Genomic DNA, 17,680 nt, shown 5'->3' on the forward strand with positions numbered 1-17,680 from the left:
CTTAATAATTTCAATATATAAATAAATTAAGAGGAAATTTACCCTGTAAAAAATTTAATTTATTCACTTATTTCAATAAAATTTTCATGTCTATTTATATTTCTTTTGTTTTATTTTGTTTGAGTTGTAATTTTTTTGAAATAGTTTACCTTTCTATAACTATCTATGGCCTTCATTTCCTCTTCATCAAATTTGAATCTAAAATCGAATAGAACTAAATTCTATACAAAATAACTGATTTACACTTATAGATCAAATTTGCTTCATATATAACATTATGGTAACATTGGTTAGATTTATGTTGAACGTCTTCCTATCCAAATTATTTTTTGAAATAGTTTACTTTTCCATAACTATCTATGGTCCTCATTTCCTCTTCATAAAATTTGAATCTAAAATCGAATAGAACTAAATTCTATACAAAATCACTGATTTACACTTATAGATCAAATTTGCTTCATATATAGCATTATAATAAGAGTGGCTAGGTTTATGTTGAACATCTTCCTTCCCAAATTACTTTAATGATTTTTTTTTTGTAAGTTGGTAATATATTACCTATGTTTCACATTGTTCATCCAAGGAAGATTTGAACCCAAAACTTAAGGAACCAAAATGGTAGGTTTATGTTGGATATCTTCCTGCCAAAATTACTTTAATGATTTTTTTTATTGTTTGTAAATTGGTAGTATATTACCTATATTTCACATTGTTCACTCCCGACAGATTTGAACCCAAAACTCAAAGAACCAAAATCCTCACTAACAAAGCCATCATAAAAATACATCACTTAGATTCAATGAATTAAATATCAAACCAAAACACAAACCTATAAGAAATGTGAACAAAATTCCAAAGCCATCATAAAAATACCTGACTTGGATTCAATGAATTTAGTAGCACACCAAAACACAAACCTTGTAACAAATGTGAACAAAATTCCAGACTAATGTGGAAAAATACAGGTCTATTATTTGATTCCATGACCTCCAATATGAGTGGAAAACTTTCAAGGTCCCTTCACCAAAATGCCAAATAAGAAGTTTGGCAGGATACGCAAAAGATTATAATGAGAGACTATCACAACGAAGAGCCACTCAAGCGTGTGAACTATGGCCTTTTTTGTTTGATTCCATGGCCTCCACAGTTTGTCAAACAATTTGAACATTGATTGAAGCTGATGTCATATGAGCTGATAGATGATTCCATAACTGTCCACGCCCATGCCCGTACGCGTAATTGCAACTGTAGTCACATGGAAATCAAGAAAACGATGAAGGGGAATGTGGTCACAAGGGAATCAAGAAAAAGATGAAGGGGAATGTAGTCACAGGGGATTGAAGGAAAAAAAAAATGGAGGGGGAATGTGTGTGAGAATGAATGATGTGACAAATACAATCAAGGATACCCCATACCTACGAATTATGCAAATGATTTGGTTGGCCCTCACTGCTTTTCGTTTTTTCGTTCAGAACAACGATCGCCCCTCTGTACGTCAAATGTCAAACGTCAAACTGCATCTCCCTACTGCTGTTATTGTGCCCCATAAATGGCGGACAGGAGGAGCCCGCCCCTCCGCCAATTCCTCCCGTAATGGGATGGATGGATGGAAAAGTCAGTCATTCATACTACTAGTAGTAGAAAATAATGCCAATATTTAAAAATCGTATCACATCTTTCTATTCCATGGATTCCCATTTTCTTTTCCTCAAATCCCCTTCGCTGCGACGCAGTTCAACTCAACTGTGAAACCACTCTGCAATAGCAATGGGGTGTGTATATACGAAGCAGGCATCGGCATCCGCTGCTGCTTCTTCTTCTTCTCCTTCTATTGATTACATTGATGGTAATTACTACTCCCACGGATCGTCATCACTCAGAAAGAAGGAAGAGTTTGTTGAAATAAGGAATGGGTATGGGTCTGCCAAGCCTAAACTCAAGCAGTTTAAAAGTGATAAGTATGATAGCAATAAGAATAGTAAAAGCGACGGCAACAATTATGCTGCAGCAGGGGAAGAAACAGAGAAGAAGAATAAGAAGAAAGAGTATAACATTAATATTAATGTTAATTGCAGCAGAGCAGGGAATGCTAATGCTTATGCTCATCCTGGCAAGTATATAAATACAGAGGCTGAGCAGGTTGCAGCTGGGTGGCCTTCCTGGTTGACCTCTGTGGCCGGTGAAGCAATTCAGGGGTGGATTCCCCGCAGGGCTGATTCTTTTGAGAAGCTCGAAAAGGTATGTATGTATCGTGGATTTCTACTTTTAAAACAGTTCTAAAAGAAAAAGAATGAGGATGAAAAGGGGCCAGTGCACTTTTTTGCTTGTGGTAAGAGCAGATTGATTGGAATAGCAAGAACACCTGAAGAAAGTAGTTTTTTAAAATTTATTCAATCCCCCTCTTGTAATGCTTGAGCGTAATCGACAATTGTTAAACCCGCTCCACTGGCCTACCTCCACTATGTTCAGGCCTTGACAAAAGTTCCAGTGTTTTTCTGGCTCTGCACACTGTCTCATTTTATAAACAGGCATTTATCATTTTTGTAATCGCATATCTTAGTCCTTGCTCTGTTCTTGAATAAAGCAGGAGGTACATTGCACTATTTTCGTTTGTGAGAGAGCATTTACTATTGATGCCAATTATATTAGGTGGCTCAGTTGAGGTCGAGAATCCTAGATTTTGTGCTGAGAGCGCTGGCATTGTGCTGTCAATCAACTAGTTCTTCTGTCAGTCGTCTAGGCATATTCTGTCAGTTTGTCATCAAGAAGAACAGTGGAGTTGAAGATTAATCACCAAAAATTAAACCCTAGTCGTTCTGTTATCTCTGGTGAATGATGGAGAAGTAATGTCTAGATGTTTATAGAGTATTTATTATTTACTTTTTTCTCGTCCTTGTTCTTCTTTGTTATTTAGTTTGTGTCATTTGTAGGAATTGATGCTGCTGTATATCTGTTCGAGTAATCCTGTTGTCAGTTATTGCTTGTTGCAATGTGCAAGTTGCTTTGTTCTTCCCATGATATGCTATTGGCATGCTATAAAGGTCACAATGGTATACTTGTAAATGGTAATGGATATCAAATTATTCAATTACTAATGCCTAGTTGCTGGAATTAAAGCTGTCATATTCTTTCAAGGACTGATAAGCCTGCTTCAGTTGTATAAGAGAAATAATCTTGGTCAATGGTGAATTCATTTCATTCATCTACACATACATTGTCCATGTTGACGTTCAAGAAAATAAATAAACAAAAACAATTGATGACATTTTGAAAGTAGTTATTTAGAGGAGGAAATGGTTTTGAAAAAATGTTTTTTCCTCTTCGTCATTTTACTTCTTTTCTCCATATCTTTTTCTTGGGTTCTTTAATTGTCTTGCATTCTTTTGTCTGTGTCTCATTAGATTTAGCCCCTAGTTCCTAGTGTCTGATTTAGATTTGGTGCATCACATATATGCATGGTGCATCTTTTCACAGGTGATAGAGTGATGCCTATAGGGTTCTAGTGTGGTCATGAAATCACCTAATAAAAAAAATAATATTGGGAAATATCCTAATACAAATCAAGGAATGATTCGCTATCACTATGAACCATGAAGTTCCAGGACACGGGGAAAGTAGTATACGACAATGAAGACATACCTTAAAGGCTTAATGGCAGTGGGCCCCTCAACCCAGAACCACGTATATCTAGAATGTGCATCTGAAGCTAGTACTTACACCTTGGATCAGAGGCAATAACGATTGAGACAGGAAACACCCCCAAACCCGTGTACTCCCCTAGATTCTCGTGTGTCATGCCTAAATGTTGATGCCTAATATGTAGGACATTAGGGTGCACATAGATTTAAACCAATAATGGTGGAGAAAGAAATATATTTCTCACTCTCTCATCATGTCTTAGTTAACACTTTTGTAATACTTAACACCTAACTACTCTACCATCCCTCCTCAACACAAGAATACTATTTCTTAGATTTTACACCTCACCCAATACAGATGTTCTAAATTTTAGAAAGATGACTACAGGATTGTTGAAGACCACATATGCGTCTATCATCATCCATTGAAGCACCTAGGCAAACAGCCACTGTGCTTTCTGGTTCTCTAGGATGGTGACTTGGTTACGTATTCTATCCTCTTCTTCTCTTCATCTCTAAATCTTGGGACTTATTGGTGCTATATTATAATGTTGTCTCTGCCATTTTAAAATCATATTTCCACTGCACTCCCCTAGACAATTTCTCACCTCTATCAGATTGCCATCACACGCCTTTTTGTATAATTTTAGAGGTAGAGTTAGGTTGGATTCACCTTGTCGTTTCATTAAGCTGAACATCCATTTTTGTACATGTTACCCACCAGATTGTCGGTAACCCCTGGGGATTTTTTTTTCCTTATTTCATCCAGCTTGCCAGCCAGCAGCCTCACTTTGTTCCATAGATAGCCATCGTCAGCTGCCTCTCCGCCACTCTCCAGTCGGTGACTTTCTTTCATCTAACTGGTTCACCTGATGAAGGTGGCTCTTCAAATATTAGGTACGCTAACCATTTTTGTGTCAAGTGCTTTCATTCAATGTTTTGAGGCACTCTAGTGTGGATCATTGGTTAAATTGGATGATTGACCGATTTTGACTGTATCCTTGTTCCCTTGCTTCACCTTGGTGGTTATCTCCTGCCCCTAGTCGAGTGTGACCCTCTTTGAGCCCTTTCTTTCCATTGTCAAGGAGGGGCATGAATAGTGTTGAAAATTGTAACTATGTTCGGACTTCATTAATGTACTTGAGTCACTATGTAATGTACTTGTCAAAAGAATAAAGAAAAGAATTATTATTATTATTATTATTGTGATTTATTAAAGCATGGGTTTCATGCTTGGGTCACCTTGTTTTAGGTCAAAGTCCCCATTGAGGACTTCTAGGATTTATTCCGAGTCTATAGAGTCATTGTACATTTAAAGAGACCCTTCTTGGGCTTTTGAATCATGTAAAAAGGTTAAGTATTGAGTCAAATATGAATTATGTAACCTCCACACCATGTCGGCCTAAGAGAAGATCAAGTTGGCCTAAGGAACCTATTCGACCCCACAAGAAGCCTATAAAAGGAAGCTCATCGAATTCATTTGGAGCATCATTCTCACACACAAGTTCGAATTCTCTTGTAGTTGGGAAGAAGTGCGAAAATCTCTTGTAGCTGGGAAGAAGTGCGAAGTTGTCTTGTAGCTGGGAAAAGGTGCGAGTCTGTTGTCAGAAAGCCGAAGTGAATGCGAGTTTGGGGAAGTCTAAGGAGAGAAGGAAAATCGAAATTTTGGTGTTTCTCTTTCTTTGTTTCCTGTCCTGGGTGGGAGATCGAAGTCTTCCAAGTTTCACTGTTGTCGAATGCTGCTAGTTGCCATAAGATGTTGCCTAGTCGAAGTTGTTGAAAAGAGGTCGAAATTCTGGAAGGATGACTTGGTGTGGAGGGAGGGTTTGGTCTTGGTCTAGGGTGAAGAGTCTCAAAGAATACTATTGAAAGGAAGAATTATCTTGACTAGGTTTTCCCCTCGAGGGGGGTTTTGCACTGGCAATACTTGTTTTATGTGCTGCTGCTTTTGGTAATTGCTTGATGAACTAAAGAAAGAAGATATAAAGAATTGTAATAATAAGAAACATCACAAGTAATTACCAAGGTCAAGAAAATCTTTTTGCCTTTCTGATTTTCTAACATGGTTTCAAAGCTTTGGTGAAGAAGGAAGAAAAACGCAGTGTCTAGCACTCCATCAAGGTACCATCTAAGGGAAGAAGTCTACTGCATTCAAGGAAGATGTTTAACTCAACCAAGGGAGAGAACAAACTTGAAGGAACCTCTAACTTCAGGTCCTGGAAGAAGAGGATTGACCTAATCCTCAAAAAGAACAAGGTACTGGATTTGGTAAGAGGAAATGTAAAGAAACCTACAGAGGAATCCAGTGATGCTGACAAATTGAAATACAGGGAATTAGAATTAGTGTCCATGACTTTGCTGGTAGAAGGGATAAAGGACAATCTTGTCCCATTCATAGCTAACATCGATCATGCTCAGGAAATGTATTAAGCCTTGTCGACGCTGTTTACTACTAAGAATATTGGTTAAGTAGGAAGTTTGAAGAATGAGCTAAGGACTACGAAGATGACTAAAGAAGATACTGTGGCAACCTTCTTTGTGAAGTACTCAGGGATGATCTCTTGGCCATCGATGAGATTGTTCTAGACAAAGAACTTGTGATCACTGCTCTATTATGATTTCCACCCTCTTGTGGTGCATTTGCTGTAGGTCTCAACATTTGGAAGGTAGCTCCCACCTTTGAAGGACTATGGACCGCCTGCAGTCAAGAAGAACTAAGGATCTCTATGGTTACCAATCTTGAAGGAGTATCAAATGCATACATTGCTCATCATAAAGGAAAGAGATCGAAGGGACCAAGGAAGAAAATTGACATGTCTAAGATAGAATGCTATCAATGTCATAAGAAGGGTCACTACAAGAGTGACTGTCCCAAGAATCCAAAGAATAAGAAGAGAGGAAGGGATCAAGCCAACTTTGTTGAAGAAGGAGACTCAAAGAAAGTCAAGCCTGAAGAACCCAACATTAGGGACTTACACTACTAAGTCCTTTGCTTGTAGCTTTAGATATTTTGTTTTATATGTTTTAGAATTTATAGGTTTTTAACTTATTTTGGAAAAGACATTTTTGTATTATTTTTATAAGTTTTTAGGTATCCTTCAAGCTTTGGAGGGAGCCTCCAACAACTACCTAAGATAAGTATCTCATGTCTTTTTAGTCTTTGTTTTTCATGTACTCGTTGAGTTTTGATTATATTAAATACTAATCATGTTAGGGTCCCACCCTAACCCCCTTATTTATGTCATGGGATCACGTCATAGTCAAGAGTCAATAAAGCCCATATTAATATTTGTAAGTGGTTAACCCGCAATTAATGACGGGACCACAGTTAGTTGCAAATGGGTGGTAGTATTAGATAGATGGTAAATGGGCGGTAGTATTAGATAGATGGTATTAATAAAACCCACGATATTGGCTCGTGGTATTGCATGTATAAGTCATATATAAAGGATAGAGACTCCCTGCGAGGAGCATCGTGTCTTGTTTTGTAATCGAGCTCTGCTCTATTGGAGGTTGCCCCCTCGAAGAGGCCTGTGAACATTTCTCTCTGAATAATAAAATCATTGCTATTCTGTGTTCTGGGTATATTTTCTTCGCATATTCTGTGTTCTCGGTATCTTTTCTTCGCTTGGGTATTGTTTGCAGGTGAAGAGCATAACAAGTGGTATCAGAGCACTTTCCAGGGCTCGGTGGGATCTCCAAATTTTAGCAAATTTTTTTTTGGCTAGAGACATGTTCCGGCGTCTTTAAACCACGGGATCTGTCGTTAAGCGCATAAATCTGCGGATTTGGGGAGGCATGCACGCAGGAAATACAAGAGGTGGTCACGTCTGTTGGACTCCCTTGTAACCCCTGTGGGTACCCCTTCGAGTAGTAGCGCATTAGACAAAACCGCGCATGGACTGTCTTCCACGTACCCTCTGGGTATATAGGAAGCCCCCTAGCTCCCTTGAAACCTCGCCATAGATAAACCTTCGGCCGTCTTGTGGCTACAGTACACCGAGAACAGCACTCGGAGAGATTACTCGCCCGTACGATAGGGTAGTCGGGTTGTACGGCTAAGGGTACGGTCGATCCTCCTTAGTTAGAGCCCTGAAACATTGGGCCGAGTACTACTGTCAGACCCTTATGTATATTGCGATCTGTAGCACCTGACACTCCCCAAGACCATAGTTCCCTTTCTATCGGGGGATCACACATCATCTATTCCAGATCAGCAGCAGCAGTTGTTCCACCATTCAGATCTCTCAGATCCACCAGATCGGATATTCCAGATCAGCAGCAGCAGTTGTTCCACCATTCAGATCTCTCAGATCCACCAGATCGGAGTAGTTGTGAAGGGTTCCTGTACCTGGATATAATTTTCGCAGGACTTTTGGCGGCATTGACATTTTGAGGATTTGACGACTGCAGGGGCGCTTATTGGTGACCTAGCCCATCAGTATCAGGACGACGAGCTGAGCAAGGTGGTACCATTCAATTTCTTAGTAAAAATTTTTAGGCGGTCCCAATTTTTCATCAGGTTGGTGTATGGTAGAAACTCGCGCTCAAGCGATGGCCAATGAAAGGATCGACAAAATTGAAAACTATGTCAACTCCCTCCAAACTACGGTGAACAAGATCGAACTTGACCTTCAAGGAATGAGTAACCACATAGAACTTGAGCTTAAAGGAATGAGTAACCAGTTACAGGAGGCATTCTCAAAGGGCAAGAAGCCAGCCCACGAGGAGGCGTATAATGGCCATGAATACCATGAGGGTGAGTCTAGCCACTCTCCTCACGTTTGGCACTCCCATCCACCACCCAGTCAGCGACCTCCCAAGTTGGATATGCAGAAATTTGACGGTTCTCACACGTCCGCATGGCTAGCACAAATGGAGCAGTATTTCCAATTGAATCATATCACAGATGAGGGGACTAAGCTTATGGTTGGCACCATGTACTTGGACAATGAACGATGGCAATGGAAGGAATGGCATCAGCGTTGCAATGGACATTTTCAGAATTGGGCCCAATTTGCCAAAACTCTTCGCAGTCGCTTTGAACAGGAAGACTCATTTTTGGGGCGTCTCACTAAGCTCCGACAGACGGGTACAATGGAGGAATATATTACTACTTTTGAAGCCTTAGCCTTCCGCACTAAGGGTCTCACAGATGAGTTCTACATGGAATGCTTTATCAGCGGTCTTAAAGAAGCCATCAAAGCTCAGGTTCTACTCCACCACCCTCCCACATGGACAGAGGCTTGCCAGGTAGCCCGTAAGGTGGAACGTGCATTAACAGCCCAATCCAGCCGCCCCAACTTCCCCGCTAAAGGTCGTCCCTCACAGGCTCCCAATATGACTCAGACACTTAAGATTCAAAAGGTGTCACCTGCGGAAATGGCCGAAAGAAGGAAGCAAGGACTATGTTACTACTGTGATGAAAAATATTCCCCGGGTCATAAATGCAAAGAGCACAAGTTTTTTCAAATAGATGCCACTGACTACAGCTCCACAGAGGAAGATCCACCACTTGAGGAACCGGAGGCGATTGAAGAAGATAACCAACAGGAGATTGTATCTGATGAACCAATTATTTCGCTGAATGCATTGGCAGGAATTTCTTCCCCTCAAACTCTCAAAATCAGGGGTTTTCTTAAACATCGGCCAGTAGTAGTCTTGATTGATAGTGGAAGTACCCATAATTTCATCCACCAAAAGATCGCTGAAGCAGCACATTGTTTCGTCCGGGCAGTTTCTAACTTCCAAGTCCAGATTGCAGATGGGGGCACAATGAAATGTGAAGGTCGCTGTGAAAATGTCAAAATTCAAATGGGGGATTATCAATTGAAAACCCACATGTTTGCAATACACATGGGGGGTTGCGACATTGTCCTCGGCGCGGAATGGCTCCGCACTCTTGGGCCAATCACAATGGATTTCCAGGAGTTATATATGAGTTTTAAGCAGAACAACTCCACACATACCCTCCGTGGACTACAGGCGGGAGCCCCCTCTATCATCAGCTCGCATAGGATGGAAAAATTATTAAAAAAGGGCCATCATGGAGTGGTAGCTCAATTTAATGCCATCCAGGTAGTCGACACCATGCCCCCGCCAATTCATCCTGAGATGCAACAGATTTTAAATAAACATCGGATTGTCTTTGACAAGCCTCATGAGCTTCCACCCTCGCGAGGGGAACATGATCATAGCATCACATTGGTTCCAGGGGCCCAACCCCCAAATGTGAGGCCATACAGATATCCGTTCACCCAAAAGAATGAAATAGAAAAAATCATCAAGGAATTGTTGGAAGCAGGTGTCATTCGTCCCAACATTAGTCCTTATTCATCTCCAGTGGTCATGGTCCTCAAGAAAGATGGGGAGTGGCAGATGTGTCCAGACTTCAGGGCCCTCAATAAGTTAACAGTCAAAGATAAATTTCCCATCCCAGTGGTTGACGATTTGCTGGACGAACTCAATGGGGCTCAATTCTTCACTAAGTTGGATCTTCACTTAGGCTACCACCAAATTCGCATGAAGGAAGTCGACATTCCCAAGACAACTTTCAGAACTCATGAAGGCCATTATGAGTTCCTGGTCATGCCATTTGGTCTCTGTAATGCCCCCTCTACTTTTCAGAGCCTTATGAATCACCTCCTCAAACCATATCTCAGAAAATTTGTCCTTGTCTTCTTCGATGACATCCTCATCTATAGTGGCACTTGGGCGGCACATCTTCAGCATGTAGATCTACTCTTGCAACTGCTCCGCACGCATAAATTATTTGTCAAGATGTCTAAGTGTTCGTTTGGCATGGAAGAAGTTGAGTATTTGGGCCACATTGTGGGGCGTGAAGGTGTCAAGGTGGACCCAAAAAAGATCCAGGCAATGCAAGAATGGCCTCAACCTAAGACCTTGAAAAGCTTGAGAGGATTTTTGGGTCTCACAGGCTATTATCGTAAATTTGTCCGCAACTATGGCCGCATAGCGAAGCCCCTAACGCAACTCCTAAAGAAAAATTCCTTCTTCTGGAACGAAGAAGCACAACAGGCATTTACCGCTCTCAAAACCGCCATGTGTTCCACTCCTGTCTTAGCACTACCGGACTTCACCAAATCATTTGTCATTGAATCTGATGCTTCGGGAACAGGTATTGGAGCAGTCTTAATGCAGGAAGGGCGACCATTGGCCTTCACCAGCCAACAACTAAGTGGGAGGAATCTGGGCCAATCTACCTACGAGAAGGAAATGATGGCCATCTTACATGCAGTCGAGACCTGGCGACCTTACTTGTTGGGGCGACGTTTCCAAATCCGCACAGATCATCACAGTCTTAAATATTTTTTGGAGCAACGCCTATCTTCCCCACAACAAAATAAATGGTTAGCCAAAATGTTGGGATATGATTATGAGATCATTTACAAGAAAGGGAAAGACAACAGGGTAGCAGATGCATTGTCGCGCCAATTTGAGGAGGAAAGTACTCTGCTCGCAATTTCACTCCCCATTCCAGACTGGATTGAAGAGGCTCGCAGGGAATGGTTTTCACATCCCGGGCTCTCTCAACTCATTTCTCAATTGCAGGTAGATCCTAATTCCAGCAAGGGCTACTCGTGGCAGAATGATATTCTTCGCTACAAGGACAGAGTCGTAATATCACCAACATCCACCCTCAAAAGTCGCATTTTAGCAGAATTGCACTCATCTCCCATTGCAGGACATTCGGGCTTTCAGAAGACATATGCTCGCACCAGAAGATCATTTTTTTGGGCCGGCATGAAACAGGACATCCTTACTTTCGTAGCAGAATGTGACGTCTGTCAACGCCACAAAGGGGAAACCGTCCACACACCAGGCACATTACAACCATTGCCCATTCCGGCGTCAATTTGGACGGAGGTCTCCATGGATTTCATTACAGGTCTTCCAAAGTCTGGGAACAAGTCAGTCATCATGGTGGTTGTGGACCGACTGTCGAAGTATGCTCATTTCTGCGCCCTACCCCAACCATTCACACCCACTTTGGTTGCTCAAACTTTCATGGATCAGATCTTCAAATTGCATGGCATGCCCACTTCTATTGTGTCCGACCGCGACCCAATCTTCACCAGTAATTTTTGGCAGGAGCTCTTCAGAATACAAGGTACTCAACTCAAACTCAGTACTTCATATCATCCGCAAACAGATGGTCAAACCGAAGCAGTCAACAAATGTCTAGAAACCTACCTTAGGTGTTTCACTTCAGAAAAACAACACCTTTGGGTACAGTGGTTACCTCTGGCGGAATGGTGGTATAACACCAACTATCATGCCACTACCAAAATGACTCCCTACGAAGCAGTCTATGGACAACTTCCGCCTTCCCCTACTTCTTATCTCACAGGGTGCTCCAAAGTACAAGCCGTGGATCAACTCCTACAACACCGCGCAACCATGCTTGCCCATCTGCGCGAGAATCTTCATCAAGCTCAGAACCGTATGAAGCAATAGGCTGACCAACATCGCTCAGAGCGCCAATTTCAAGAAGGGGATCAGGTCTTTTTGAGGCTGCAACCATATAAGCAAACATCACTCAAAGACAAGGGTTGTCAAAAGCTCTCTCGAAAATTCTACGGACCATACCAAGTACTTCAGCGCATTGGAGAAGTGGCTTACAAGTTGGCTTTGCCACCTACAGCAAAAATCCACCCAGTTTTCCATGTATCGTGCCTCAAGAAAGTGATTGGGAACAATTGCCGAGTTCAAACCAGTCTACCTGAATTGGACGAAGAAGGGTCAATCTGGCTTCAACCTGAACAGGTTCTAGACACACGAGAGAAGCACCTGCGCGGCCGCATGCTTAAGGAGGTCCTCGTCAAATGGAAAGACACCTCTCCGGAAGATGCAACTTGGGAACCAGCCACTATTCTTCAGCAGTTTCCGCAGCTTCAGCCTTGAGGACAAGGCTAGTCTTAAGGGGGAGGGCATGTTAGGGTCCCACCCTAACCCCCTTATTTATGTCATGGGATCACGTCATAGTCAAGAGTCAATAAAGCCCATATTAATATTTGTAAGTGGTTAACCCGCAATTAATGACGGGACCACAGTTAGTTGCAAATGGGCGGTAGTATTAGATAGATGGTAAATGGGCGGTAGTATTAGATAGATGGTATTAATAAAACCCACGATATTGGCTCGTGGTATTGCATGTATAAGTCATATATAAAGGATAGAGACTCCCTGCGAGGAGCATCGTGTCTTGTTTTGTAATCGAGCTCTGCTCTATTGGAGGTTGCCCCCTCGAAGAGGCCTGTGAACATTTCTCTCTGAATAATAAAATCATTGCTATTCTGTGTTCTGGGTATATTTTCTTCGCATATTCTGTGTTCTCGGTATCTTTTCTTCGCTTGGGTATTGTTTGCAGGTGAAGAGCATAACAAATCACCTTTCTCCCTCTATTGTCTTGAATAGGGAAAACATCTGCAAAGAGGATCTCTCAAGACAAGGTTGGTCAAGGAACAAAGGTATGCGTTAAATACATTGATTGAAAGGATTATTCATTTGATAATCTATTACTAACTTTTTTATGACTATTGAATCTTAGTGATTCTTGTTTTGGGTGATTCATCTCTTGATAAATCTACCCACCCCACTCATATTCTTAACTGATTTTGTAGAACCCTAGACAAGTTCTGGAAAAACCCTAACCAAAGGGTATGCTTACGTGAATGTATGAATCTCTAAGTTGCTTAGGGATATTGTGAAATGCTATTTGAAGTTTGATTGATGATGTCATGTTTGGGATTTTGTTATGATAAGGAAAACCTAACTTGTTAGGGTTGAAATGATAAGGTCTAAAATCCCGAACCTTTGAAGTTTTGGTAATGTTGGGTTTGCATGTTTCTGCATCGAAACCCTAGCTCATTAGGGTTTGATGGAATGTGTGAGCAAGACCCTTATATTGTCTTAGAGATGTTTTCCTTGGTATGTGTGTGTTTGTCTGATCAAACCCTAGTGTAATCAAGATGGTTGTGTGTCCAACTCTTATTGATCATTGTGAAGATGGGTTTGACTAACACATAATATGAAATGTATTTGCATGATGATGAAATTTAGGCATATATAGATATGTCCTTTTTGGTTGAAACCCTAGCCTGGTCTAGGTTAGATGTATTAATGTTGTCGGACATATGATATGATTATAAATGATTATGAATTCCTAGATATATGTGTTGACCTAGTTATTGATGGTCATAAGTCTTAGGATTTAATGGAAACCCTTGTATGAAATTCTAGGATGATGATATCTGGAAATCTAGGGTGTTGTAGTTAAACCTTAGTGAAGTTAAATTGTTTAGTATGTGTGGTATAACAATTTGAATAGAGATGATGGTTGGAATATTAGTAGAAGTTGGATCCCTGTCGTGTCCTCCTAGTTTTTTAGGCTTCTTTTTGGAATTTATTTTGTTTGTTTGTTTATCTATGTAGGTATTGGAATCCTTTTTATAGTATTTGTTGTTGATTTATTCTTCGTTAGAGTTTATTTTCTTGATCCTTTGTGTTTTTTATGTATTTTAACATCCTATTCGTTCTTAACTCCTTTTAGTATTTTTGTTATTTGTTTAATGGGCCTCAGCCCCATATTTTATTGTTGACCCTGTTTTATTTATTGATTACTTTTCTTTGGATATATATATATATATATATATTTGTTTCTATTTTATTTATTTTATTTATTTTTTATTTTATATATATATATATATTTATTTTGACTTGTGTATATTTTTGCTTTATTTTATTTATTTTTCCATTAATTATTTTTAATTTAGTTTATTTTATTTCCATTAATTATTTTGTTTATCGAATGATCTTGTCTCGATTAGGGTCTTGACTCATTTTTATAATTTTTGACTTTCCTCCTTTAGAGTTTGACTTTGATTTTTTTTTAATTAATTTAAATATTATTTCTCAAAAACTAGCTGCTTAATATAGCAGTTACTTATTTGTTTTTAATAAATTAATAAACTAATAACATAATTTAAATATTATTTTTCAAAAACTAGCCGTTACTTATTAATATTCTTAATAATTTAATAAACTAATATCATTATTTAAATATTATTTTTCAAAAACTAGCCATTTGATATAGCCGTTACCTATTCATATTTTTAATAAAATAATATCATTATTTAAATATATTTTTTCAAAAACTAGCCATTAATATAACCGTTACTTAATAATAATAATAATAATATATTTTTTAATATATTAATAAATTAATATCATAATTTAAATATTATTGTTCAAATATAGTTGTTACTTGAAATTATGTCTCTACAATGCTCTCTATTTAAGCCCTTTTCAATGGTTTGCCTCTTCATCTGGTCCTGATGATGAACCACACTTGTTGGTTCGAAACGCGTCAGCCAAAAATTTCTCTTATGTGATTTCTATCGAAAGACTTTGCTTAATTCATTATGGATCACAAAAGCTTGAATACAGAAATCTGAAATCTATTAAATGATTGTTGAAAATGAAAATCTAGGGTTTTGCAGTTAAATCCTAGTAGTAGCATTGTCTAGTGTGAAATGTGACAATCTAAGATTTATATATTTAATGATTGTTGAGATTGTGAAAATGGAATTCTAGGGTTTTGGAGTTAAACCTTAGTCAAAGTAAAATCTTTGAAATATGATGATTTGAAGATCATTGAAATTGTGAAAATGAAATTCTAAGGTTTTGGAGTTGAACCTTAATCGAAGTAGAAATCTCTGATGAACGTTGACATTATGATAATTTGAGATTTGTGAACTATTGTTCAAATTTGAGTTTTTGGATGGATTTGATGATTGATCGGAAATCTAGGGTTTGCGACTAACCCTAGTGGAAGCTGGTCAGGTTAATGACTAAGCTATGATTGACTCTTTTGTATGAAATCTAGGATTTATATGAATTCCTAGTGAGAAGTCCATCATATGATATTTGAAAGGTTGTTGGATGCTTTGTAGATCTATAATTGTTTGAATTGTTTCTATGGTTTGATATATGTTGTAGTAAGGTATGTTATACCTTTGGAAGACACATTGAAACCCTAGATGGAATGAAAGTTATTTTGAAGTAGTCTAGGGTTTATGATAAAATCCATAGCAAAATGTTGAAGAGTATATGTCTCTTGTTTGTAAGTCTGGGTATTTGATATGTATATAGTTGAAATGCTTCTGTGATTCTGATATGGCTAACTTTATGCTTCTATAGATTTGGTTGTACTGGCTATCTAAGTTGTGCAGGTACACAATCTTCAACTTGGTGAAGATGCTCGTTGATGTGATAAGCATGATGAAGATGATGATAACTCTGATGAAATGGGTGGAAGTCACGAAAGATTCTCCGATGACGAAAAGAAGCCACGAAAGATTCTCCGATGACTAAAAGAAGTAGCTGATCTCCCGGATGAAGCATGCGTAGAAGAGATCTCCTTAAGATTAAGAGGGAGTCCGAATGAAGAGGTGCTTCCTGGTTGAGAGGGAGGGCATAACTTGGTTTTGATTAAAGAATGTATTTCAGAGGATATGTTGCTAGATGAAAAATAGGAAAGGAAAGGATATAATTGAGGAATCTTCTGTCAAAGATTCGGTTGATAGTCCTACTGAGTTGAAGAGCAACATCTAGAACGGCCCCAGAGGTTTGTATTTGATTATGCACATGTGAAAGTATATTATTGATTGGGGTTGTGTTTGTACAGGTGAATCTCTCGATGGTTTTGATAGCATGTTGGTTACCAATCAGTTTGATTGGGAGAGATTGATCAATCTTGATCTGCTGGATCAAGGGGTGTTGAGGTTTGTGAGTGAAGCATTGCTTGGGAAGACATTTGGCCAACACTCTGTGTTGATGTCTGGGTCCCGAAGTTGGAAAAGTGGTGTTAGTTATTGAGCTTTGTTTTGGATACACACTTGGATTTTGGGTTGATGGTTAGCAAGTAAGCCTGAAAGGGGCTGAAAGCTTGAGTCCATCTTAGTCCCACCTGGATAGATTGCCTTGGTCAGGAATCTAGTCCATGGAATTGCGGTGCCTAAACTATTTGGATAGATTGCCTTGGTCAGGAATCTAGTCCATGGCATTGCAGTGCCGGTGCCTAAAGTTCTTCATGGTTCATATAATTTGAGATCTTCCATTGTATTTGTACATTATGAATACCTCCCTAGTTGAAAGGGAGTGTTGGAAAATGTAACTATGTTCGGTTTTCATTAATGTACTTGAGTCACTATGTAATGTACTTGTCAAAAGAATAAAAAAAATAATTATTATTATTATTATTATTGTGACTTATTAAAGCATTGGTTTCATGCTTGGGTCACCTTGTTTTAGGTCAAAGTCCCCATTGAGGACTTCTAGGATTTATTCTAAGTCTATAGAGTCACTGTACATTTAAAGAGACCCTTCTTGGGCTTTTGGATCATTTGAAAAGGTTAAGTATTGAGTCAAATATGAATTGTGTAACCTCCACACCATGTCAGCCTAAGAGAAGATCAAGTCAGCTTAAGGAACCTATTCGACCCCACAAGAAGCCTATAAAAGGAAGCTCATCGAATTCATTTGGAGCATCATTCTCACACACAAGTTTGAATTTTCTTGTAGCTGGGAAGAAATGCGAAAATCTATTGTAATTGGGAAGAAGTGTGAAGTTGCCTTGTAGCTAGGAAAAGGTGCAAAGTCTGCTGCCAAAGAGCCAAAGTGAATGTGAGTTTGGGGAAGTCTACGGAGAGAAGGAAAATTGAAATTTTGGTGTTTCTCTTTCTTTGTTTCGTGTCTTGGATTGGGAGATCGAAGTCTTCCAAGTTTCATTGTTGCCAGGAGTTGCTAGTTGTCGTAAGTTGCTGCCTAGTCGAAGTTATTGGAAAGAGGTCGAAATTCTGGAAGGCTGACTTGGTGTGGAGGGAAGGTCTGGTCTTGGTCTAGGGTGAAGAGTCTCAAAGAATACTATTGAAAGGAAGAATTATCTTGATTGGGTTTTCCCCTCGGGGGGGGGGGGGGGGTTTGCATTGGCATGTGCCTACATCTGGTGTCTATTGTTT

At 39.4% G+C, this 17,680-nt stretch overlaps 1 protein-coding gene across 1 annotated transcript in view; it reads left to right on the plus strand.

Annotated features, from left to right (window-relative positions):
- The first annotated feature begins 1,136 nt into the window (after window positions 1-1,136).
- The window catches only part of LOC149141837 (putative serine/threonine-protein kinase At1g54610), a 191,919-nt gene continuing 175,375 nt past the window's right edge, over window positions 1,137-17,680 (plus strand). Inside the window, exon 1 of the mRNA XM_089449130.1 lies at window positions 1,137-2,238. Within this exon, the coding sequence (XP_089305256.1) occupies window positions 1,768-2,238 (471 nt within the window). The 5' untranslated portion in view covers window positions 1,137-1,767. The remainder of the gene's footprint in view (window positions 2,239-17,680) is intronic.

Source organism: Pinus tabuliformis, chromosome X (assembly GCF_031772625.1).
Source record: "Pinus tabuliformis cultivar Carrire ecotype Pingquan chromosome X, CPIR1, whole genome shotgun sequence".
Lineage (NCBI taxonomy): Eukaryota > Viridiplantae > Streptophyta > Pinopsida > Pinales > Pinaceae > Pinus > Pinus tabuliformis.